Source organism: Zootoca vivipara, chromosome 6 (genome assembly GCF_963506605.1).
Source record: "Zootoca vivipara chromosome 6, rZooViv1.1, whole genome shotgun sequence".
Classification (NCBI taxonomy): Eukaryota; Metazoa; Chordata; class Lepidosauria; order Squamata; family Lacertidae; genus Zootoca; species Zootoca vivipara.
The window spans coordinates 56,884,907-56,908,512 of record NC_083281.1 but is presented as its reverse complement, the minus strand read 5'-3'; the positions used below and the strand labels follow the sequence as shown (position 1 = coordinate 56,908,512).

The 23,606-nt window shown below is 49.2% G+C and overlaps 1 protein-coding gene across 1 annotated transcript; it reads left to right on the top strand.

Annotated features, from left to right (window-relative positions):
* Positions 1-10,945: 10,945 nt before the first annotated feature.
* LOC118086787 (polycystin-1-like protein 2) lies at positions 10,946-23,194 on the top strand. The gene is made up of 23 exons (XM_060276463.1): positions 10,946-11,255; positions 11,625-11,753; positions 11,866-11,951; positions 12,250-12,322; positions 12,979-13,034; positions 13,250-13,309; positions 13,523-13,684; positions 13,818-13,942; positions 14,208-14,337; positions 14,881-15,009; positions 15,355-15,562; positions 15,681-15,865; positions 16,084-16,318; positions 16,869-16,969; positions 17,056-17,229; positions 17,319-17,710; positions 17,910-18,112; positions 18,540-18,733; positions 20,063-20,207; positions 20,299-20,488; positions 20,553-20,793; positions 21,660-21,742; positions 22,634-23,194. The coding sequence occupies exons 1-23, from the start codon at positions 10,946-10,948 to the stop codon at positions 22,650-22,652; spliced, it is 3,630 nt and encodes a 1,209-aa protein (XP_060132446.1). The 3' UTR covers positions 22,653-23,194.
* Positions 23,195-23,606: the final 412 nt, after the last annotated feature.

Here is a 23,606-nt window from a genome sequence, read left to right as displayed (position 1 = left end):
ACCTCTGCCTTACCTGGGATTTTAAGGGAGCACCAGGAGTCCACGTAAGAGTTTTCAGAAGAACCCTCAGGCTGGAATAATTCTAAAGAGCTTGAAGAGTGCAACACTTGCTATTGCCGATTTCATCAACTGGGTGCCCTCCAGTTGTTTTGGACTACAGCTCCCATCACAGCCAAAGATGTCATCCAAAACACCTAGAAGGCACCAGGTTACTAAAGGCTATGCAACTGAATGTAAGTGTTCTATGTAGATGCCACCTCCACTACACTGGGACACACAACAGACCTTCGTACACAACTTGTTGTTTAGTCGTGTCCACTGCCTCCCGCAGTTTGGTCAAACTCATATTTGTAGCTTCGAGAACACTGTCCAGCCATCTTGTCCTCTGTGGTCCCCTTCTCCTTGTGCCCTCCATCTTTCCCAACATCAGGGTCTTTTCCAGGGAGTCTTCTCTTCTCATGAGGTGGCCAAAGTATTGGCGCCTCAGCTTCAGGATCTGTCCTTCCAGTGAGCACTCGGGGCTGATTTCCTTCAGAATGGATAGGTTTGATCTTCTTACAGTCCATGGGACTCTCAAGAGTCTCCTCCAGCACCAAAATTCAAAAGCATCAATTCTTCGGCGATCAGCCTTCTTTATGGTCCAGATCTCACTTCCATACATCACTACTGGGAAAACCATAGCTTTAACTATACGGACCTTTGTTGGCAAGGTGATGTCTCTGCTTTTTAAGATGTTGTCTAGGTTTGTCATTGCTTTTCTCCCAAGAAGCAGGCGTCTTTTAATTTTGTGACTGCTGTCACCATCTGCAGTGATCAAGGAGCCCAGGAAAGTAAAATCTATCACTGCCTCCATTTCTTCCCCTTCTATTTGCCAGGAGGTGATGGGACCAGTGGCCATGATCTTAGTTTTTTTGATGTTGAGCTTCAGACCATATTTTGCGCTCTCCTCTTTCACCCTCATTAAAAGGTTCTTTAATTCCTCCTCACTTTCTGCCATCAAGGTTGTGTCATCTGCATATCTGAGGTTGTTGATATTTCTTGAAAACACTAATCAACAATCATTTCACAAACACATTAGAACAAACCTGTTTCAAAATCATTTCTTTTTGTTTTAGGACACCCCTCACAGAGCCACAATTCCCAGAACACTTAACAAACTGGTTTCGAGGATTCTTTGGTGGGAGCCATAACAGTTAAAGTGCTGTGAGAGTACTTTCAACATATGGTGTGGAAATGACTGTCAGTTCTAAATACATTTATTTATTTTATTTATGTAACAAAATTCATATACCGATTGATTGTATGAAAATCTCTAAGCAGTTTACAAAATTACTTATATTTAGAATATATCTTGCTAATTTAATTGGATTTTCTTTAAGCTTAGTTACAAACCTAGGTATGCTTTCTTAGGACCAATACTGGTTGAAATAAATGTGACTCACTTGCCAAATATTTTTACACTCTTAATTATTCTTCTGTACATTTAACCTCATAAAACACCATAACCATACCCTCTGTTTCTAGTCTTCAGGCTGTGATGCTGGTTTCTTATGCAGTCAAAACAGTAGCACCAGCACAACAGGAACTGATCAGCTGGGAGAAACAAAAAGCTGGGAATGTGGGGTGGACCCCAGAAACAGCCCTATCAGGACTGAGATGGAGTGCAAGTTGGTGGGGGTTGGAACAGGAAGACAAAGGTTGATGAAGGTGAATTAAATAGAGAAACTAGAACCCTGGACAGTAACACTCCACACTGAAACAGTTGCTGCATGTCCCAGTTTAATCTATTTTGTATTTTAAAAATAAAAATTGAAGCTGTGGGGCAGATATAAATGCTTGAACCTGTATCCTGAGCAGCCTGACAAACTTTTAAACCAGATACAAGCCAAGGTGCTGTGCATGTTGCATGTTGTATACATGGGTCTCTGAACAGTGAAATGTTTGAACTGAGGACACACATTCATTTGAACCTCAACAACAAAGTGCAGCTACATTTCAATAGCTTTCTGGGCTTTGGCAATTGGCTCAGCTGAATTGAGCAATGATTCACATCACTGCACAAATGAACCTTGGCATATGAGGGCAAGAAAGTGATTGATCCAAGTACATTCATCAGCTTTCAGAGTAAAATTACAAAACTTTGCCAATATGCTGAGTATTTGAGACGTGATCTCCAGTTCTTCACCTGCTCTCACTGACAAGGGAGATGGGTGGGAAAGGGGCCCCACCACATTCAGATACAAAAGTTGTATGAATTATGGGGTGTGTGTTTCTCTTTTTGCCTGATTATCCCCCTATGACAGCCTTGCCTTCCTGTCCTCTGTTTATTCAGTCACGGGAAATATTTTCAGGGTGAGGGGAGTGTGGAAAGCCATCATTTTCACAGGAAATGGCATTTCTCTTTATTTTCCAGTTAAGCAAGTTAAACCACATGAGCTGGAGGGCAGCCCAACAGCCTCTTCATTTATTTACCATCAAGTTGCAGAGGGTTGGAATGGGCTGAGATAACAACAGGCCAGAGACGCACGGTCACGATGCTTCCATATCTGCACGGTGGCTCCAGCTTATCTGCAGTCATAAAAACAAAAATGTAGGTAGGGTAGTTCTATTCCCTTCATTACAGCAATTCGCTTATTTGCTGAAAGATGACCTGAGTGTTGTTATCTGGGGCTTCTGGAAAGCCCTCCAAGGGGTGGGGTGTGTGAGCAGGGGATGAATTTGCCCCCTTGTCTTTCAAACCATATTATGAGATTCTTTGGGGGAGCAACAATATTTCTGCCTAACTCACCAATTCTATGTTGAATTTCTATAGTTATAAACATTCACATGGGCCCAGGTATGAGTGCTATATCTCAAAGGCAGCAATCCTTCTATTTCAAAACGTATCTGAAAATTAGCTCTTAGATCTTCATGAATATTACTCCTCTACTGAAAGCCTTCCACACACCCTGTACCTAATATCTGCAGTGTTGATACCTACTCTGATGGCTACATAATAGTAGGTGCTGCTTTGAGATCATGGGAGTTTCAGCCCCACCAAGGGCCAGCTAGACAAAATGCCTTACCAGTTCCACATTCCTTTAGCAAATTCAAGCAGAGTGAAATGTAATTTATGGTTGTCCTACTCAGTCTTGTGCTTTACCACAGATTGGAATTGGATTTTGAAAACTGGGAGACCAGGGCTTTCAAAACGAACAAGCCCATTGAGATCATAATTGTTGGGAAATAACTGGAGAATGCTAGTTGTTCCTGAAGTTCCATGTGTGTGGGGAACTACAAAGAAAAAATGGCTGATTGCTTAGAATAAAAACAAACAAACATGGGACTTTATGCACTCTGCAGCCAAAACAGCCTCCAGAAGAGTTTAAAACTCAGATCTACGCAGCATTTGCAAAGTGTGGGAAATATAGGTTATTAGACTTTAAATGTCCAAGTGTTAAGTGCTTACAGTTCTCTTCTGCCTCTAGCTTTCTCAGAGTGAATAGACCACAAACTTTAGTAAGTTTAAATGCTTTACTTACGGTAACTTACAGGTCTCACTCATGCATTGTTCAATACAACAGCAGAAACAACACAGGCAGTATATTATTTATTACAAAAGGCAAACACTAATCTCAAACATGCAGCCTAAGTCTGGAGTCCAAGTCTCAAACATCTGCTCAGCTTACATGGTTCAACAGAAGGAGAGGAACAAGAAGCAGACAATACTTATTCCCAAATGTGAGGGGGTGTGACCTATCTGTCCCTTCTCTAATAATTTACATCTCTGTGGTCTTTAACCCCTTCATTTACTAACTAGTATAGGTATGCATTGTTAGCTTTGACTGCAAATAACTCCCACAATAATTACCCAGTTGAAATGCACAGCAACTTGGCCATAGAAAACATGGGGGTTACCAACTTGGGTCATGTCAGTGATAACCAAAAATCCAATTGTACTTATAGAGCAGATGATAGCAGCAGCTGTAAAAACCAGACATGAAATCAATAAGCCCCGGAGTAGGATGCAACAGAACAATTTCCCCCAACCAGGCACCCTCCAGATATTTTGAAGCACAGATATTTTGAAGCACAACAGGGTGGGGGGAATCACCTGGATTAGCCACAGCAATGCGTGGCAGGGCCAGCTAGTTACTGTACTAATAAGAGTGGTTCTGGGGCGCATGAGCCTGCTGGAAACCATTCCATCAGCAACACCCAGCCTCAGGGCCCTTCAAATGCAACAAATTTCTGACATGGGTAAGCGGACATATGGGAGAAGTGGTTGACTGAGCCAGGTAAGGAGAAGAGATGGCAGACTATTTTTATTTCTGATGATAATGCTGCTGACCTTTGTCTCTCTGACGTTTACTCCTCAAAACTCTCTCTCTCTCTTTCTCTCTGATGTTCTTATTCCTTAAGTGGAGATTATTTCCCTCTGCTTGTTAGACCATAGCCATTAAACCAACCACTCTCTGCAGCAACCTTAACTATGTTCCTGCCCTTCCTTCTTTTTCACAGTTAAGCATACGGTCTTAGGACAGAGAAGGATCGATGGAATTTGGGCTAAGGATCATGACCATCTTCTCTCTTGTGGCAATATATGTGGTGCTTTACATCCAAAAAAAGCAGACTAGACCTTTAAGCCCACTTTCTCGTTCCTCCACATGCAAGCTCCTCCATCTTGGTTGTGAGTCCTGGGTGTCCTGATCCCTCCTTTGCAGACTTTTTTCCACCTGGCCTGGGAGGGTGGGCCCCTGACTGACTCCAGCTACAAAAGCTGAGGCTCCACAAAATATTCTTGGGCTGGAGTACTGGGAGCGGGGGTTGCTCTTGGTTTTTCGTATCTTTATTTTAGATCTTGTTGTGATTTATGTGGTCATTGTTCTGTTCTGTTCTGTGTATTTTTAAAAATGTTTTGTTTATTGTTCATGACTTTTATTATGTTGTAATTACATATTCATGTTGTAAACCGCCTTGAGCATGGTTTGAACTGTGGAAAGGCAGCATGCAAATAAAACTATCTATCTATGTGTGCATGTATCTTACTCTCCCATGTTACCTTTATTGATGTCAATAATTGCATAGCTGTTACCCACAGTAGGGCCTAGAAATTGTTCTTGATCCTCTCCAGGCAGGGATAGTTTCATACAGCAGCAGCCACAAGGCACTTGGCACCCAGTGTATGTGCTCACCAGTGTGCCCCTTGTAATTTTCCTTTTGGGAGGGTGGGGTCACTTCCTATGACCCCCCCCCAGCCTGCTTTTACAGTAACTCCTGCAGAAGGCCAGGCACACAAGACCTCAGCAATGTGTGGGTCCTGGGCCTGGAATGTTTTCTTTCATCTCTAATCGCTGCACTGAGGCTCATAAATCATGTAGCCAAGACAACAAGTAAAAACATGACTGTAATTTGTTTCTTCCTGGCCCATTTTTGGCACAGCAAAACCAGAGACTTTCTTGGCTGGGAATCATGGTGACACCATGACAGAAGGCGAGTGCGTGGACATCAACCTGGTGACTCTTCCCTCACATTCCCTGCTTTCTTTTTAGAGGTGCCAGGAGTTAGTAGGAAGCTGACAGTTATCTCACTGCTGACCATGCTGGATAGAGAATAACACAATTAGCAACCGGATTGTGTGTGCGTGCCACTTCTTTGAGGGAAAGAATGTCATAGTCATGTGTGTTCATTGTCACCAAAGGCACCTGATCAGATGGTGGAAACAAAGTTTTCAGATGAACGAATTAATATTTTTTATATTTTTCCTTATGGAGATTGGAGGCAAAACAGCGGTGGTGCAAGAAGTTAATGGATTGAAAAAAAATTACATTTTACATGATCGTCCTTATTTATATCACGTCCGTAGCAATCCTCTACAGAATTAAGTGGAAGCAAACCTCACTGAACACAGTTATATTGACTTTGAGGCAAACATCCATGGGATTGGGGCCAATGGATCCTAATTTCCTGAACCACAGGCGACACGTTCCTGCTCCTAAGTAGTTTAGTGTATGAGTTCAAAACTGTCTCCCATGAATACATAACAATTGATTGACTGTATTGTGGTGGGCCACCTCATCCAGAACTGTTTCACCAAGTGGCTCTGGGAAGCTCTCAGATCAGAGCTGACAGAAAGCACCATCCCATGTCTGTCTCAAGCAAGTAGACTCAGGCATTGACAGCTGGCCACCATATTAGCCTCAAGCAGGCTTCACCACCCAATGCCACCAGATGTTGTGGACACAGCTCTCATAAGCCCCAGCGTCATATGGCCATACTGCCTGGGGTTCATGGCAGCTGAAGTCTGAAACATCTGGAGAGCGAGAGGTTGGCAAAGGCTGTCCTAGTGTAAGCAATGCCACCACTTGAATGGGATGTGCTGTTGGGCCAGTGCTGCACAATCCCACATAATTCTTCAGTTACTATTGAAAAGAAAAGAAAAGAAAAGAAAAGAAAAGAAAAGAAAGATAGAAATGATATTTTTTTCTGAGAATGCCACTGCCTTTATGAGAACAGAGTTTCCACCCAACTCCTAGTTGGTAGTCATGGGAAATAAAGGCTTGGGATGTGTGTGACTTACTCGTTCCTGACTAGCCTGATAAGACCCAAGATGGACCCCACCACCACCCCACCACTGTTGTCTTCCTCCTACCCCTTTCCCTCAGCGGCTGTCAAATAATACAGTATGAAGTGGGAGGGAATTCTACAGATCTCTCTTGGGCCTCAACTGAAACTCCCCATTCCATAGCTCACTGGAGGAATAATGAGGAAAAACACATACTTATACCAGAGGCTGCCAAATGGAAAATTATAAAACAGTGGGGAGAGGAGCATGCTTGACACACAAATAAACAACACTTAGAATGAGACACATTGTTTAAAAAGAAGGGAAGTTGTCTTTTCGCTCCATTCCTCCATTCACTCCATTCCTACTGCAGAAGTTATTACAAGCAACAGCTGGCATCTTGTCAAAGTTGTTGGATCCAGTATGTCCCATTGAGTTCAATGGGCCTGCTCTTACAGCTGTCTGGATCCAGCACCTTTTTTGTTGCCAATAGCTATAGCTGCTCTCTCCCAACTCTTTTTCTGCATAACATGAACTGGTAATAATGTGCCTCCTTTAGCTTGATAGATAGTGATAGAATGGTAAATTCTGTAGTACAAGAGCTCATCTTGACACAGATAAATTTATAAGTGATGAGAATTAGGTTGTGCAATTGGGGCAGAGCGAAGCAGCTGCCTCAGACAGCAGGGTGGGCAAAAAAAGAGGCAAGTGGAACTCTCAGAGGGTGAGCTTGGTCTGGCAGATGACCATCTTCTGGAGTAGAAACAAGGCTTTTTCACACACTGTCTTTCTAATTAACACATGGTGGGCAAGCAATTCTGTTGGTGGGCATTTACCCCTCTCGGTACCCCACCCTTCCACAGTGCCACCTGGATCCCAAAGATTTTATAGCATAAAGGAAGGAAGGCAACACCTCTGCTATCTTTGTTATCTGCAAACAGAACATGCAGCCCCCGGAAAGGGAAATACAACAAACTTTCAAACATTAATTAAAAAGTAATTCCCAACTGCAGAATTTGAAGCTTTCATGATTTGCAATTGCACATTTAATAATAATAATAATAACCCACACATTTACACTTTTCCAACAGGACTAGATATGACAATGTCGCAAGCAAGCTATTTCTGGAACTCCATAAGGTGATGGAAATGCAGAGCTCACATTGAATTTTAAATGGATATTTTGCTTGTGTAGTAAGAGTACAGTTAGGCTCTCTTTAAGCGGGTGACAGCAGGTGTTTATTTTAAATGCAGAACAGGTAATTTATTGGTGTTCCACCCATGTGCTCTGTTACCTGAGGGTATCAGCCCTGGCCAAGGATAGTGTACATGATTCACGTAATAAAACCAGTTTAACAAACCCGTTCTGGTGCCCAAGGTGAAAGAGTCCTACACGTGAGATGTTTCACCATGTTTAAATGGCTGTTCCACTTTCATTACAACCTTTTGGAAGCATAACAATGCGACAAGTTTCCCCAAATACTTTTTGAAAGGTCTGTTAGTTGTGCCGAACAACAGCCCAACAGCAACCTCCAGTATGTGAACAGTCAAGCATCCTGTTCTCACGATGAAGAAATGGGCTGGATCCATGATGTAACTTGTATTGTTGTTGATGATGTTTTAATCTTTTTATTGTAATTTTGAGTCAGTATTTTGCTACACCCTGCTCTGGGATTATTTTAGTGAAGAGCAGAACATAAAAACTTGAAATAAATATTAAAAATCTGGAGGGCACACTTCCCCATCCGTGAGCTGACTTCCAACAAAATATTAAAAAATACATTAAAACATCAGTCAAATGATAATAATAATAATAATGCCTGTTTTGTAGCAATACACTCTACCCAAGCAGGTCTCTGGCCATTACTCCCTTCATACCTATCACCAGACTAGATTCAAGTGGGGGGAAACCAACCATGATGCCATTCATCTGTTGGCCAGAGCCAAGGCTAAATGGGTTACCCTCAAACCTTTGCTGGACTGCCAAGAGAGGAATCATCACCCGGTTCCTAGTCCTGCTCTTCAGCACCCTCTCGTGGGCTATGTACACAAAGCAGCTTAATGTGGATTCAATGCATCCAAACATTGTCCTCATCCAAATGGCAGCCTGCATTATACCCACAGCTGCTTTAATTTGGAGTTCCCCAATATACACATAATGCAGTAAACAAGGATATAAAGAAAATTCCGTAAGGGGGGAAACAGTCAACATTGTGTGGACGAGTTTTTTTATTATATAAAAAAACTGTGGTGATATTTTGCTGGATGCCTTCTATTAATACAGTGGAGCCTCGGTTTATGAACACCTTGGTTTACGAATTTTCGGTTTATGAACGCCGTGGACCCATCTGGAACGGATTAATCCACTTTCCATTACTTTCAATGGGAAAGTTTGCTTCAGTTTATGAACGCTTCAGTTTATGAACAGACTTCCGGAATTGTGTTCATAAACCGAGGTACCACTGCACCCTCTGTTACTAAGTCCTGTACAGTACTTCCATTGGCAAACTGCCTCCATGGGCCTGAGGCAACACACTCACTTTTTTTAAAAAAACACACCACTCTTTTGTGCAAATGTGGTATATCAGAAAACTTGTATCTCAAAAATTAAAACAAATTGCCCAGTTTACAAAGGGCCTCAGTTTTCAAGAACTCGGAGAGGATGGAGAATAACTAATTGAGAGGAAGGAACAGCAACAGGTTGATTTCGGCAGACAACCTGTTTATTGAGCATTCTTCCTGATTTGTTTGTGGGAGGTTGTATGATACCTTATCAAGCATTTTTTTAAATACCACACTCTCCAAGGCATTGCCCCAGCACTTTCCTTACTGAAAAAAAAATCCCTTTTTATTTGAAAGCAGCTTTCTTGTGTAAGAGGGCCCAATCCACTTGAACTGCACCACCTGAATTTGCCAGGAATGTATTGAATCCCACACACAAAACAGTAACAGCCTGGAAGTGGTCTCATTCTGGAGAAAGGTTATTATTATTATTATTAACCCTGCCATTTTGAACCATTAATGGTGTTTGTACTCAATTATTTCCTTCTACTCTTGTCTCTGGTTGACCAGGTTTGCCACACAAAATACAGTAATAAAATTCCTTCCAGTAGCACTTTAGAGATGAACTAAGTCTCTAAGGTGCTACTGGAAGGAATTTTTTTATTCTGTTTCGACTACGGCAGACCAACACGGCTACCTACCTGTAACAGGTTTGCCAGGTTTTTGAAGGGGGGGGGGATAAAAACCTTGTTTACAAAAAGCAAGGTGAGCACAGTCAAAAAAATTTACCTGCCTCCAGCTCCAGCCTGTTGTTGTCACAGGTTCTGTTGTTTTGCAAACCACACTTCCCCAGCCAGATGCCTTCCTAGCCTTCCCTTCCTGCAAATGTGAGACTGGGGAGCCAATGCGAGAGCAATAAACCTGGGAGTGAGGAGGAGAAGAACATGGCAGCATAGTGAGAGAAGCAGGAGCAATTTGTATCAGATCGACCTCATAACATTTTGGAGGACATTATTTTATACTAATCGATAGGAAAACATACTTTTTTAGGGTAACTTTGATTATTTAACAAAACCCACATGCCACTCGATTGTAATAAAACATCTAAGTGGTTAATTAAAATTAAAGTCAAACAATAGGAGACTGTTAAAAACAGGAATTTAAAGCATTCAAAAGATAATGTTCCTGTGTGCTGGTGGAGATCTTGAATTTCACTCAGATTTCTACAGCAGAAGTGTTGCTATCTAACCACTGTGATCAAAGAAGCACATTCAGTATATGAGGCTGAAAGCAGCAGTTTCTCCCCAGAAAGGCTGTTGTGTGTTTGGACTATATTTTTAAAGGGAAACAACGTGCAATAATGCAAAACTGCCCGGGACTCCAAAGTCACATTGGACATACATCAGCCCTCTCCCAGATGCTTTGGAGTACAACTCCCATCAGCTCTAGTATTACAAGGTTGTGCCAGCTGGGGACTAGGGGAGTGGTAGTCCAAAGGGTACTGGCTTGGGCAAGGCTGGTATACATAATTTTAAAGAGAGAATAAAGTAGAGAAGCTTTCTCTGGTGATTGTGTTCACACTCTGTTTAAGATGGCAAAAAAAATGTCAAATTTCACTGGAACCTATTTCCAAAAAGACTGCAGATGTGAGCTATTCCTGTGTGCCCTCCCCACCGCAATCTCGGCCCACAAGCTTTGCCATCCTCCTTTTCCTCCTAGAGTCAAATTTCCCTGCCCAGTGTTTGTGGAAGCTGCCCAGCTGCCCCCTTGATTTCCATGGGCAAACAGAGACACCGGGAGGGCTTGGCTTCTTCCTTCTCCTGTATTTCATGTGGGCTTCCAGCCAGAGGAGCAAGCAGAGCCCTGCTGGGACCATCTTGCCTATCCTGCCAGACTGAGATGGCGCTGAGACCACAGGCAGCTCCTGGCTTAGCCCTGCTGCTCTGGGCCCTGTGCAGGACTGCTGTGACTGTCACCACGCCTGAGGCTGTGCCAAGGGAGCACCAGGGACATTGCTACCAGCTTGCCCAGGAAAGACTAGCCTTTGAGGATGCCCAGGCTGCCTGCGGACGATGGGGAGGGTACTTGGCACAGGTCCCTTGTGAGGAGACAGGGACGTGGGGTGCTCTGAGAAGGAGGAGGGGGCAGATGAGGGGGTCCTCTGGGGGCTGGTGGGTCTCCAAGGGCCCTACCAAGCCTGTGGTGGCAGGTAAGTCAGTCCTGTGGGGGCACCAGAGAGGGCTGGGCAGAGGTGGGGCGTGGTTTCTACTCCAGAGGGTGAAGGGTGCGTCCTGGTTTCTCTCACAAAGGCCAGGTCTGGGAGTCCCCATCCCTTTACACAGCTGACTTGGCTGTGGTTAAAGGCTGGGATTTGGGGAGCCACATTGAGGGGCAGGGTGTGGAGGTGGGGGCACTGTGCTGCAGAGAATTCTGCTTGTAGTGGAGAATTCTGCTTATTTTCATCTGCTCTGTCAAGGGCTTTGCCTACTGTGGTCAGATCTTACAAGGGGGCAAGCCCCTCACCTTGTCCTGCCCAGCTTGCCACCATGCCCATGACGGCCTCTTGTGTCTTCCCCAGGAGCCCAGCCTCATCTGCATGGGGCTCACCATCAGCCCCCCACCTGCACCTTCCTCTCCAACCTGGGTCTGCTGCAGGAGGCCACCGGGCCCACATGCCGCCAGAGGCATCCTTTCATCTGTGAATTTGGTGAGAGACCAGCTGGGCTGCCAGGGTGGGACTGTGACACCCAACCCCTGAGGACAGAGATTGCTCCTCCTGACCCAGGAAGGGCTCCCTTTCAGGATGGTCCTTTTTGCAGGTCCTGTGGAGGGAGGTGAATGCCCAAGCAAAGTGGCCAGGAGTGCCAACAGCTCCAGGCCTTGGCAAAAACAGAAGTCTCAGCTGGTAGGTGATGGTGGCCAGTTCTCTTCCCTCCAAGTCCAAAGCAAATAGGCTTTCCCTCCTGCTGCCTGAAACCAAACTCCAGTGGATGCACCAAGGCAGAGGAGGGGGGGCAATAAAAACAGCCTGTGTGCTACCTCTTAGCCACCCTCCAGACAATTCCTCTGGGCATGATTCCTGGGCAAGCTCCTAACAGGGAACCCTTTACCCTGCCCCTTCCAAGAAAGCCTATTGGGTGACATATCCTACCCGGCACCGTGGCACTGTTCTGTCCCACTCTTTTTTCTCTGTTTGCCACCAGGATCTGACCTCCATGGGGCGGAGGCCACAAAGGCTCATGCGGCGGCATCTGGGTGATAAGCAGAAGTACCCAGGTGATGTGGGGATTTAGTGATTTCTGAATTAATGTATTGAAGTGTAGGTCATCTGCAATTATAAGCAATTGTGAGAGGCTGATCATCTTGGGTCATTCTGCTCGTTTTAACAGACCCTTTAAATGCCCTAAAATAATATTTGTGGGGCTGAAAGGGGTATCTTATCTAATTTCACATACCGTAGACCATTTTTTTCAAAAAGATTGCAGATGTCAGCAAAACCAAAAGATATGCTTTCAATCTGCCTGTACTGAGTTACAACTCCAACATTTACCAATGGCATTTGTTTAAGCTGTGCCCAAGGGGCAAGGCACCCGTGACTGATTGTTTTTAACAAGTTTTATTTCAGATTAACTTTTATTACCATGTTCTACCTCTTCAATGGAAAGGGCCTGAAGCAATGCTCAGGATGAAAATAAGCAACTGTAATAATGTAAAACCGGGAATATAACTAGTAGCCAACGGATCCCTTGTCATGAGGCTGATTCTTTTGCCGGTCAGGGCAGTGGCTTTTCCCTGAAAGGAAGCAGCTTGTTGTTGAGACAGGCCCACCGCAAGGAGAGTTTGTGTTTATGGAGGCCAAAATGCCTGTTTCTGGGTAGGGGGGCCCTGAGGGGAGAAAAGACTCTCGCTAATACTTCTCCTTTTGCCTCCAGAGACATCAGCAATCTGGGAGGCCTTGCAGGATGTTGTTCCCAGGACCTGGCAGCAGGTAAAAAAGCCCCACTGGGAGTATCTGGGGAGGGGACCCCCTTCAGCCCAGCCCCATTGAGGCTCACAGCAGAGCCAGCAACCTTCCTCTGGCTCAAGACAGCCAACCTCTCTTCTGGTGGTTAGCACAGACCTTATGTAGGCTGGGAAACCCTTATTCAGTGGTCTGTCTTTGCCTGCCAGCATTTGAGCCCAAACTCCTGATTCTGCTTGCAGGAGCTGCTCCAGCGACTGACACTCCCAGTGAACAATGGTGCCTGGAGTGCCTCTGAGCTGGTATGGTTGGGCCCATGGGGAGAGCGGATGCCCCAGAAGGGACTGAGCTGTGTAGCTCCCATGGGGAACCTGAAGTCAGGCCAAGTCCTGAGAAGCTCTTTCCTCCAAGAGAGGTGATAGGGAACATCTCATGGAAGGAGTTGAGGGACCCCCATTAGTGCTGAGGGTCTACTCTTGAGCAATCCATTAACATCATATGCCTTTGATTGCCAGGAAGAGGAGGTGGGGTTTCTTCAGGCTGTCAGTGAAGACCTGCTGAAAAGGAGGCCTCCAGCCTCTCCACACTGGCACCTCCTCAGCCTCCTGGCAGTCCACGGCACCAGCCGGCTCCTGCAGGTCATTCTGGGCCCCTGCTCACCCAATGTCAACATCCAGGTGAGGAAATGCCATACTCCAGGGTGCCCTGATGGGGAAGGACAGGTTAGGTGCACGGGTCCCTTCATCCCATAGTGCCCCATCTTGGATGGAGATTGAGTCCCCAGTAACTGCCCACTTCTCCCTCCAGCAGCATGAGGCCCTGACTGGCCCCCTGATGCAGATCCTTCACAAGCTGGAGCAAGCTCTTCAGGAACTAGGGGGCAGCAGTGATGCCATCACCATGGAGACGCCTCTCATCAGCATCTATACACACAGGTAAGCTACCAGGCTTGCAGCCACAGGGTGACGGAGAAGGTAGGAAGCTTGACTGGCCTGGGAAGGGAAGGGAGAAAGATCTTGGCAGGAAGTGTCCAAGAGAAAAGGCCATGAGGTAGCCATCTGTCCTTGCCTCATCATAGCAGCTGGCTCACATTTGCCTGGCTGCTCTGCAGATTGGCAACTCTCCTGGGGCACCCTGATCCCAGGCACCATCTGCTGTGCCCTGGTTCTAACCCTAACTCTCATTGTCTCCCTGGCTCAGGGTGAACTCTTCCAGGCTGGGCAATATGGCGTTCTCCTTCCCTGGCAAGCCATGGGCAGCCAGAGTCATTTTGCCAGAGCAGTCTGCGCTGGGCGCCGTCATGCCACAGGATATCCCAGTGGATGTGCAGGTCAGAGGGAGCAGGAGTGTGTGGCTGGCCCTCTCCTTTGGACTGGGCACTGGGGCCTTCCCTTTCCATGAAAGGGAAACTTTCCTCTGCCATCTGCTGCTACCCCAGGAGGAGGAGGAAGAAGGGCAGAGAGAGCCCAGCCAAGGTGTCCCTTGCTGTGCTGTGGAATGCATGGGGGCCCAGCACTCAGAAGTGACTTGGCTCCTTCAGATCAGCCTGACGATGCACCCAGAGGCATCTTCCCTCCCTCCCTCTTCTGGAACCTCATGCTTCTGGGTTGGACTCCAAACATTTCATGACACCCCCCTTGCCAACACCCCTGCAACCAAGACCCCCTGACTTGGCCCTACCCAATCTACCTACCCAGTGCTTCCAACAGTAAGCAGCCATGTTTCCAAAAATGGGGAGCAGAGCGTGAGGAGGCGGGGAGGAGCGCCCAGCCATCCTGCCAAATGTGGCCATGTGGCCAAGCAGGCATGGCAGGTGGGGCAGGCCTCCTCAGCAGTGGCGCTGCCCTTTTTTCTTCTCTCCCTCTCTCTTTAGATGGTGAGCTTCCTGGGCAGCCCCTTTCCCCTGAGCTCTGGGCAAGGGGTCACAGGAGCTGTAGCTGAACTGAACCTCCTTTCGGAGGGCAGCCAGATCAGCGTTAGCAACCTGAGCACCCCTGTCCAGGTATGTCCTGCCTAGAGACTTTGGGGGAGTGGAGCCTTCCTCCCTGTAATGGGGTGGGCTGGTGAGCATCTCCAAAGGCCAAGGACAGTCCTCCAGGATCCTTTCTCAAGGCAGGATCTCATGATGTGGAGATAAGCTGGATTAGCCACCAGGTAGGCCAGCTGTTTAGCCTGGGAGAGCCTACAGGGTCTGGTCTCCTGTCATCATCCTTCCCTCTCTCCTGCTGCAGTTCACCTCCATCAGTGAGGCTGCCTCTGCTCAGGGTGAGAGCCTGAGGCAGCTGCTCATCTCACTGTGGTGGTGCAGTAGCACCCAGTGACATCCTGCTCTCTTTTCCCATCCCAGATTTTCCTGCCCCGGGTTGTGCCTACAGCCCCTGCCGAGCCAGCTGCTTTCCTCTCTCCGGGGGAGGCCCTCCTTCTGACTGTGAACGTGACGTGGACAGGGGGATCCCTGATGATCCATGCTCACCTAGACCCTGTGGGGCCTCTAGAGCTCTTCCTGCAGCCGAGCGAGCAGCTCCGGGAGCCCATTGAGCCCAACGTCGGCCTGGGTACAGCAAGGGGACAGAAAAGCTGGCTTCTGCTTCCACTTCCAGCCTGGGGCGTGTGAGGACCTCTTCCTAAAATGATTTCCCTTTTGTGCTGCCCCCCCGCCCCCATCTCCTGCAGATGGCTACACTTGGCTAGTGAAGGAGGAAGTTCTTCGTGACCTGAGAGGAACCCTTCAGTTCCTGGTGGTGCCACTGAACCTCTCTGCCAGCCAGGGTCCTGCCACCTTACATGTCAGCACCTATGGGATCCAGTGCATCTCCCGGCACCTGCCTGATGCCCAGTGGCGAGAGGCAGGCTGCAAAGTGAGTCTTGGCGTTCAAGAAACAAAGGGAATCCGGGTACCTTGCGCCCCCTACTGCCGGAGGCAGGGAAGAATCAGAACAGTCGCTTCTGGTCCTTAAAAACACTTCTATCCCATTTCAAGACCAGACTGCCTGCTTCCTTATTTAAAGCATCTGAATCTCTGTTTTGTGAGAAATATGCTGCCCAGAAGTGCCCTTAATCCCCACCCTGTTTGCAGGTAGGAGAGAGCAGCAGCCTGGCGGAAGGCCACTGCCTCTGCACCCACCTCTCCTTCTTTGGCAGCAGCTTCTGGGTGGCGCCAGTCCAGCTGGACGTGGTGCGCACAGCAGAGTACTTTGGCCAGGTGCACAAGAATCCAGTCCTGGTCATGGCCCTCGGAGTCGTCTATGCCCTCTACTTGGTGGGGGTGGCCTGGGCCCGCTGGTTGGACACACGCCCCCTGCTCCAGGTAAGTTGCTGGAGGGTGAGAGGGGCAGAGGTAAGGGGGCGCTGGCAGCAAGCAGCACAAACTCACAGGCTCCTGCACAAGACATGCCCTGGGCAGCTCTTAGGTGGTGATGCTCCCAGAAGGGCAGGCCACGCAGCAACAGCCACCATTTGGAGACTGAACTCTTGGAGGGTCTCCAGCTGCCCTCCCACGCCATGTGGAGAGAAAAGGACTCTGATCTCCTCACCCCCCACCCCAAAGGGGGGTGGCTGGCTGGGGGTTGGGGGGGGAAGGCTTCTTGTTTGCTATGACTGCATTTTGCTCTCTATAAACATACAGCTGAGTGAGATGCAGCTAACTCTGTTCTGTCTAACGAAATGTTCCATGTGGATTTAAGGTTTGCACATCTCTTCACCAGCAAAAGAGACCCCCTTATTCTGGTCTTCACTGGGGCCAAGTGGGAAGGACAACTGTATGTATGGGGCCTCAGCACTCTCTGCTCTCCTGCGCTGCTCCGTGGCAGAGCATGACCTTAGAAACACCACCCCTCACACCCCTCTTCCTCTCCCAGGCAGGGCCAGCCCTCCTGTCCGATGATGATCCCTGTGCCCAGTATGGCTACCTGCTCCAGATCTTCCTGCATGGGCAGCAGAAGGCCCCCGGAGGCAGCCCCTGTGTGAGTGGCCTGCCCTGAGTGATAGAGGGGGTGGAGTGGGGTGCCTGGTCTTTGCCCTAGAGCTCACCCAGCCCTTTCATCTCCAGCAGGTCTGCATCTGCCTCCAGGGATCGTCTGGTGTCAGCAAGTCTCGGCGCCTGCCCCTGAATGCCAGCCTCTTCCTCCTACGGGAGCCATACCCACTGGGAGAGCTCCAGAGCATTTGGTTGTGGCAGGAGCCCCACTCCGCCCCACAGCTGCCCTGGTCAGTCTGCCCAGAAGTAGGGTGGGAGGGTGACATCCCACCTGGAGACATTGTGCCAGCATGAGGACACTGCCCACCTCCCATGGCTTGGCTCTGGGGTGCCAGGCTGCCTCTGCTGAACATGCCATAATTCTCCCTCTCTCTGAATGGGTTATTCAGAGGTGGTTATTGTGTCAGGGTGCCCATCCTCAGGCATCCGAGAAGAGGCGGGGCGAGGGGGGTCAGCACACCTGGCACTCATCCAGCAGGGAAGCCTCTTGCCTCTGCCTGGCAGGACTTTCTTCCAAGTGGGGCACTAGGAGCACCAGCCTCCTGCCTGGCACTCACTACCCATCCCCTTCCCTCAGGCATATCGCCCACATCACAGTGCGAGACCTGCAGCAAAATAGGAGGTTCCATTTCTCTTGCCAGCCATGGCTCGTCCCAGCAGCAGGGGCCCCACACAGCACTGCCAAGCATTTCCTGGCAGCTCCACAGCACCAGCCAACAGCATTCTGGTAGGCTTACCAAGAGACGGGGGAGTCTGTTTGGGTGTCCTCAGCCCCCACCTGCCCACTGTGCATGAACTTAGCAGGGGTCCCCGAACCGCCTCCTCCCAGGCAGAGCTAGAGACTCTAGCTGTCTTCCTCCTCTGGCTCTCCCATAGCCTGGCCTTGGGTCCTGCTCCTACCCACCCACCCACTGCTCTCCCTGCAGGCCCATCTTCCGGCAAAGGACCCTGAGCGGTCTTCGGGAGGAGCACACAGTGCTGACAGTGCTGCTGACCCGGACAGGCCATGGGCGGCCCGTCACGCGGGTCCAGGGCCTCTCCTGCTGCTTCTGCCTCCTCCTCTGCTCCGCCCTTGTCAGCCTCATGTTCTGGGAGGTGCCCCACGAGTCACCAGAGCTCCTGCGTGTCGGTAAGGGATGTGCCACATGGGACACCTCCCAAGGGCCACTGGCATGGGAAAGGGGGCTGTGCAACTCCTCTGCTCCAACTCCTGCCAGTGGAGGAAAGTCCCTCCTGCCACAACTGGAGGGACAAACACACAGTCATACCCTTTGGGCCGGCAGGAGGGAGGTTCAAGAGCCTGGGTGCAGCTGGATCAGGCCAACTGCGGGTGGGATCTAGCGTAGCGTCATGCTTCTCACAAAACGGCCACCCAGATGCCTCCTGGGAAGCCCACAAGCAAGGCTCCTCTCCTACATTTGATCCCCCACCCCCTGAATCTGGAGGTATCCTGCCTCTGATTGTGCAGGTGCCTCCTTCCAGCATCCCTAGGGCACAAAGAGTGGTGGCTGGAAGGTCCACTTGCAGGCACTCCCCACCCCCCTGTTGCTACACAGGCAGCTGCTTCTCCCTCTCCTGGAAGGACATCATGATCAGTGTGGAGAGTGCCCTGATTACCTTCCCCGTCAACTTGCTCCTTGTATTCATCTTCCGCCACGCTGAACCACGCAGGAGCCACGCAAGGCCCGGCCTGGCAATGGCTGTGCCCAGTGCCCCTGCCAGCCCAACAACCCTGGACACTGTGCATGAGGTAGGGACAAGAACTCTCCAGGACCCATGATGAGGGCCAGGACATTTTTCCCATTGTGCCTCCCCTTGGAATAAGGTCAAGGTTGAGCTGGCAGTGGGGAAGAACCCCCACCCCATCCACAGCTACCTCTCCCCCAAGCCCCACATCCCCCAGGATCCTTCTTGCACCAGTGAACTTGGTCACAGGGAGACGTTTTTGCATTTGCAGATACAGCAAGCACTGGCTTGCCAGAGAGTTTTCTCTGTAGCACTTATGGGATGGCTTTTAATAGGTAGGAGAGGATATGTTGATGACAATTTATCCCTCCAGGTGCCCACATTTGTGGGCTGAACATACAAAGAGGTCAGCTTATCGTTTAAAACACGGGGCTGAGCAGAGTTCAGTCTCATCCTCAGCAGAAAAATAGAAGCATAGGAAAAGGCTATGGAGCATTCATTAAATTAAGTCCAGCCACAAAGCAAGCTGGTTGCCGCTTAACAAAGAACCAGACACAGATTGAGAAGTAAGCTTAAAATATGTTTACTTACTCATAGTCATGCAGTTGTTCTCAGCAGCAACAGCAGTAAAATAAATGCAGGCAAAATACTTATATTTACATTATGAACAGCTTGAGGCATGTGGCCAATGCTGGAGTGATAGGATATATGTCTGCTCTTTCACTGGCTGAAGAGAAAAGAGAGAGGGAAGGAACAGGAAATACAGTGGTACCTCGGTTTAAGTACACAATTGGTTCCGGAAGTCTGTACTTAACCTGAAGTGTACTTAACCTGAAGCGAACTTTCCCATTTAAAGTAATGGAAAGTAGATTAATCCGTTCCAGACGGGTCCGTGGAGTACTCAACCTGAAGCATACTTAACCCAAAGTATGAGTGTAGTTGGTTCTGGAAGTCTGTACTTAACCTGAAGCGAACTTTCCCATTGAAAGTAATGAAAAGTGTATTAATCCGTTCCAGACGGGTCCACGGAGTACTTAAACTGAAAGTACTCAAACCGAAGCGTACTTAAACCGAAGTATGACTGTACTTTGATTCTTCATGCCCAAGAGAGGAGGGGAAATGACCTCAACACAGAACCGTCTCTACCAATTACATTTCTATGGTCTCAGTCTGTCTATCAATAATGTGACCCTATGGTCTTAACCCCTTCACATGCTAACTCGCAAAAATATGCATTGTTAGATTCAACTACAACTCTCCCACAGCACTTCTCCCACCTGCTACATCTTCTTGGGCCCAGCTTTGCCCACCTTACCCTCAGCCTGTTGGGTGCATTTGTGCCCCAGTCGCCTGCCACTCTCCCTTCTACACGTGCTTGTCTTTCCCTCCCTAGAGCCTGCGAGGGGCAGTGGAGACGCTGAGCAAAGCCAGCAAGCAGAGCCAACAGCTGCTGCATCCCGACATGGACCTTGAGGAGCTTCTGCAGTGGCTGGCTCGTTTTATCCACCCTGATCCTGGGGAGGAAGAGGAGGCAGCAGGTGAGAGCCCAGCCATGCCTGCCTGCCTGTCTGCCTTGAGCAGCCCTGCTAGACCCCCAGAGGATGGTGACGCTGTGGCTTCTGCTTGCAGGGAGGGAGCCCAAGATCTCTAGTGTGGCGCCCAGCCCTAATGCGCTGCACCAGACCTACTGCAACCGCTACCTCCTCCTGAAGCTGCAGCACATCTCCCGTCTCCTGGGGGAGCTGGAGCTAGGAGTCCCGACAGCCAAGCACCCTCCAGCTCTGCAGCAGCGCGTGGAGGAGATGGCCAGGCGTCTCGAGCTAGCAAGACCCATCCAGTCTCGCTCCATGTAGGTAGCTCAGACAGGCTCCGTGAGCAGGCAGGGAAGCCTACCCTGCAGAGCCTCCTCCTCATGCCTTCCTCTTGCTCCTCCACAGCCGAAGGTGGCACTTGCCCTGGTGGGGCACCTGGGTGGGGTGGGCCCTGCTGGTCTCCCTCAGCGCAGTGGCCACCTTCTTCGCCTTGCTCTATGGCTTCCACTATGGGAAGGAGAGCACCGAACGCTGGCTCATCTCCACTGCCATCTCCATGGGCCAGGCCCTCTTCGTCCTGCAGCCCCTCAAGGTACTGTACTTCCCAGCCAGGCTGAGCAAACCCAACATTCCTGGGGGCCTTCTCACGGGAGGTCGGGTTGCCAGGCCTCTAAGTCTGATCTGAAGTCTCCAGGTTTGCCTAGTACCCTCCAGGTGGCAGGTGAAGGGCTTGAATCACTAGATGGGTGAAAGTTCCAATGGTGTGTGGGTGTGTGTACACAGAAGACTGCGTATAGAGTGTGCACACTTTGGACCAGCAGGAGCTGGATGCAAATTATAGCATAGACACTCTGGGGGACTACCTCCACTCTTCTCCTAATTAATCTGTGTCTCTAGGACCCTCATGTCTATACCAAGGTCTGTGCCCCTGACACCACCAGAGGCAGCCCCTAGGTGTCAGGTTTGGGACCTGAAATTTCAGGGTCTGGGTGAAATCTCAGAAATCTCAGAGAAATCTCAGGTGATACTCCTCAGCTGGCAACCCTAAGGGGAGGGGATATCTCAGCAGCAGCAGCAGCAGCAGCAGCAGCAGCAGCAGCAGCAGCAGCAGCAGCAGCAGCAGCAGCAGCAGAAATCATGGTGCACAGACGTCTTCCTCATCTCACATATGTGTTTGCCACCTGCTTGCCTGGGACAGGTGTCTGGCATTGGAGCACTACAAACACCCACAGCATTTCCTCTCTTCCTCCCATGAATTTCAAGGGGGTGGGGGAGAATTTAACCAAAGCACCCCCATGCATACACCAATTTGTTGTGGTGTTTTGTCACTTGTTGTGGGACTTGGCTCATCTGGAGAAAGGGAAGCCTACAGATGCTCCCTCTGTTTTATGGATGGGGTGGGGGGCAAAATGGCTGTGGATCCTGCCCATCCCTCTTCTCCCATGAAACCCACTGCAGGTGATAAGCTTTGCCATCTTCTGTGCCCTGATACTGAAGAAAGCAGAGGATGAAGATGAGGCAGACCTGGACCTGGAAGACCGGTAAAGGGAGGAAGGAGGCTTGCAGAGGTGGAAAGGCAGGATGAATTGAAGGAGGGAAGGGAATAAAGAAAGGGGCCTCCCCAGAGAGGGTGGAGGCCTGGACCACCTCCAAGTAGTGAAGGGCAAAGGTGGCACCGAGAATGCCCTGCACCAACTGCAGAAAAGAAACTCAAGTTCAAAAAATTCATTTCAAGACAGGGGCCAGGTAAGAGGAAGGGTTTTCAGTGCTACGTCTGTTCCCTCGTCCACCTCCTGTAAAGGAAGGTTATGCACACACAGAGAAGAATCACGACTCTTCACTTTGGCTCAGCATGACGAGGAGCCCACCCACCCATTCCCTGGACCATTCCTCCGCTGCCTTGGGTGGCTGGGCAAGGTGTGCAGGCTTGGTGGAAGAATCCAGTCGCTAGTGTGGGCACCTCTGGTTACCAAGAGCAGGTAGCCAGGGCCCATTCTGGGAGAGGCAGAGGATGCCGAGTACCTACACTAGGCATCACCTGGGCTTGCTAAACAGGAAGGAAACACATTGAACTGGAGCCCCTGCAAGAGCAGGACTGGGACTGTCCCCTGTGGAAGGGGAGAAGATTGGGAAGGGACTAAAAGGTGGTGACTGGCATGTGCACAGTGTGGGTGGAGAGGTGCTTTGCAGGCAGAAGGCCCCCTGCCTTCCTAACTCCTGGCACTTCCCATTAAAAAGATCTCAAGTAGTCTCTCTTTGCTTGTGGCCTTGAAGCGCCACTGCCAGACAGACTAAAGCAGACATATGAGTTTAACTTGACCATCCTAAGGGACACTGCAGCTCCAGGACTGGGGCCAAGGGAGCAGAAAATATGCTGGGAAGCAGTCCTAGGGCCCCATCCTGACCCACGTCTTTGACCTCTGTGATTGCAGGCTGTGCTCCCTCCAGTGATGGGAGGGCATCTTTCTGCAAGGCCACCTTGGCTTTTCCCACGCCATGTGCCCAAGACCTCCAATCAGCCTCTCCAACATGATGTCACCCACACCTGTACAAAGGCCAGGACCATCTCTCTGGAGGAACGGGAGGGCACAGCATGGGAGGGAGACAGTGCAGCCCCATTCTGTAACATGCCAATTGAGCCAACACTGAACCCACCAAGTGTTGAAAGAGTTGGGATGCAACTCAGCTTGCTGAGGGTTTGCATGAGGTTAAAGTGGATAGAGAAGGGAACCTCCAATATTGTCTAACTGCCCTTTGATCTCTGTGATGACCTTTCCTTTAATATTAGACTGATATTCTTAGGGTTCCTGACAATGACCAAACTTCCCGCTTCCCCCTCTTCCTTCTGAAGGAGAGAGGACATCTATGGATGTATCTCTGCCGAGAGTAAAGAGCAAACATGACTCCCTTGTAGCTTCAAGATTAATTAGCTAAAACCAGGAACTCTTTTGTATCCAAGTATATATTTCTTATAATAAATGCAGCTTTATTATCTTCCAATTTTAAGTATTCTGTGTGTGATTGCAATGAAGGCAAGCCTCCTCTCCCCACCAAGAAGCCTATGTGAGGTCAGCTTCCAAGCAAAAGTGATTCAAAAGTGATTCAACACTAGGCACACAGAATAAATGGCAGGCTACAGGTCAATGGTGCCCGTGGAAGCTCTCTTTCACTCTCTGAGGACATCATGATCAGCTGCTCAGGAGCCCAGGCCCAGATCCAGACACCCATTCCCCCTTCAAGCCCCCTGGTGGACACCTGGCAGTGACATGCAGTAAAACCTCATGTGGCTGGCTGGAGACTCGCCAGCACTTGTCCAGAAGAATCATAGAACTGTCGTGTTGGAAGGGACTGTGAGGGTCATCTACTCCTACCTCCTGAGAATCCCACTAGCACAACCTCCCTGGA

Bases quoted from the DNA above. Each gene is read 5' to 3' on its own strand.
- LOC118086787 (XM_060276463.1), top strand. From the start codon at position 10,946: ATGGCGCTGAGACCACAGGCAGCTCCTGGCTTAGCCCTGCTGCTCTGG. The intron at 12,323-12,978 runs GTGATGTGGGGA...TTTTGCCTCCAG, and splicing joins TGATAAGCAGAAGTACCCAG to AGACATCAGCAATCTGGGAG. The intron at 20,208-20,298 runs GTGAGAGCCCAG...TTCTGCTTGCAG, and splicing joins GGAGGAAGAGGAGGCAGCAG to GGAGGGAGCCCAAGATCTCT.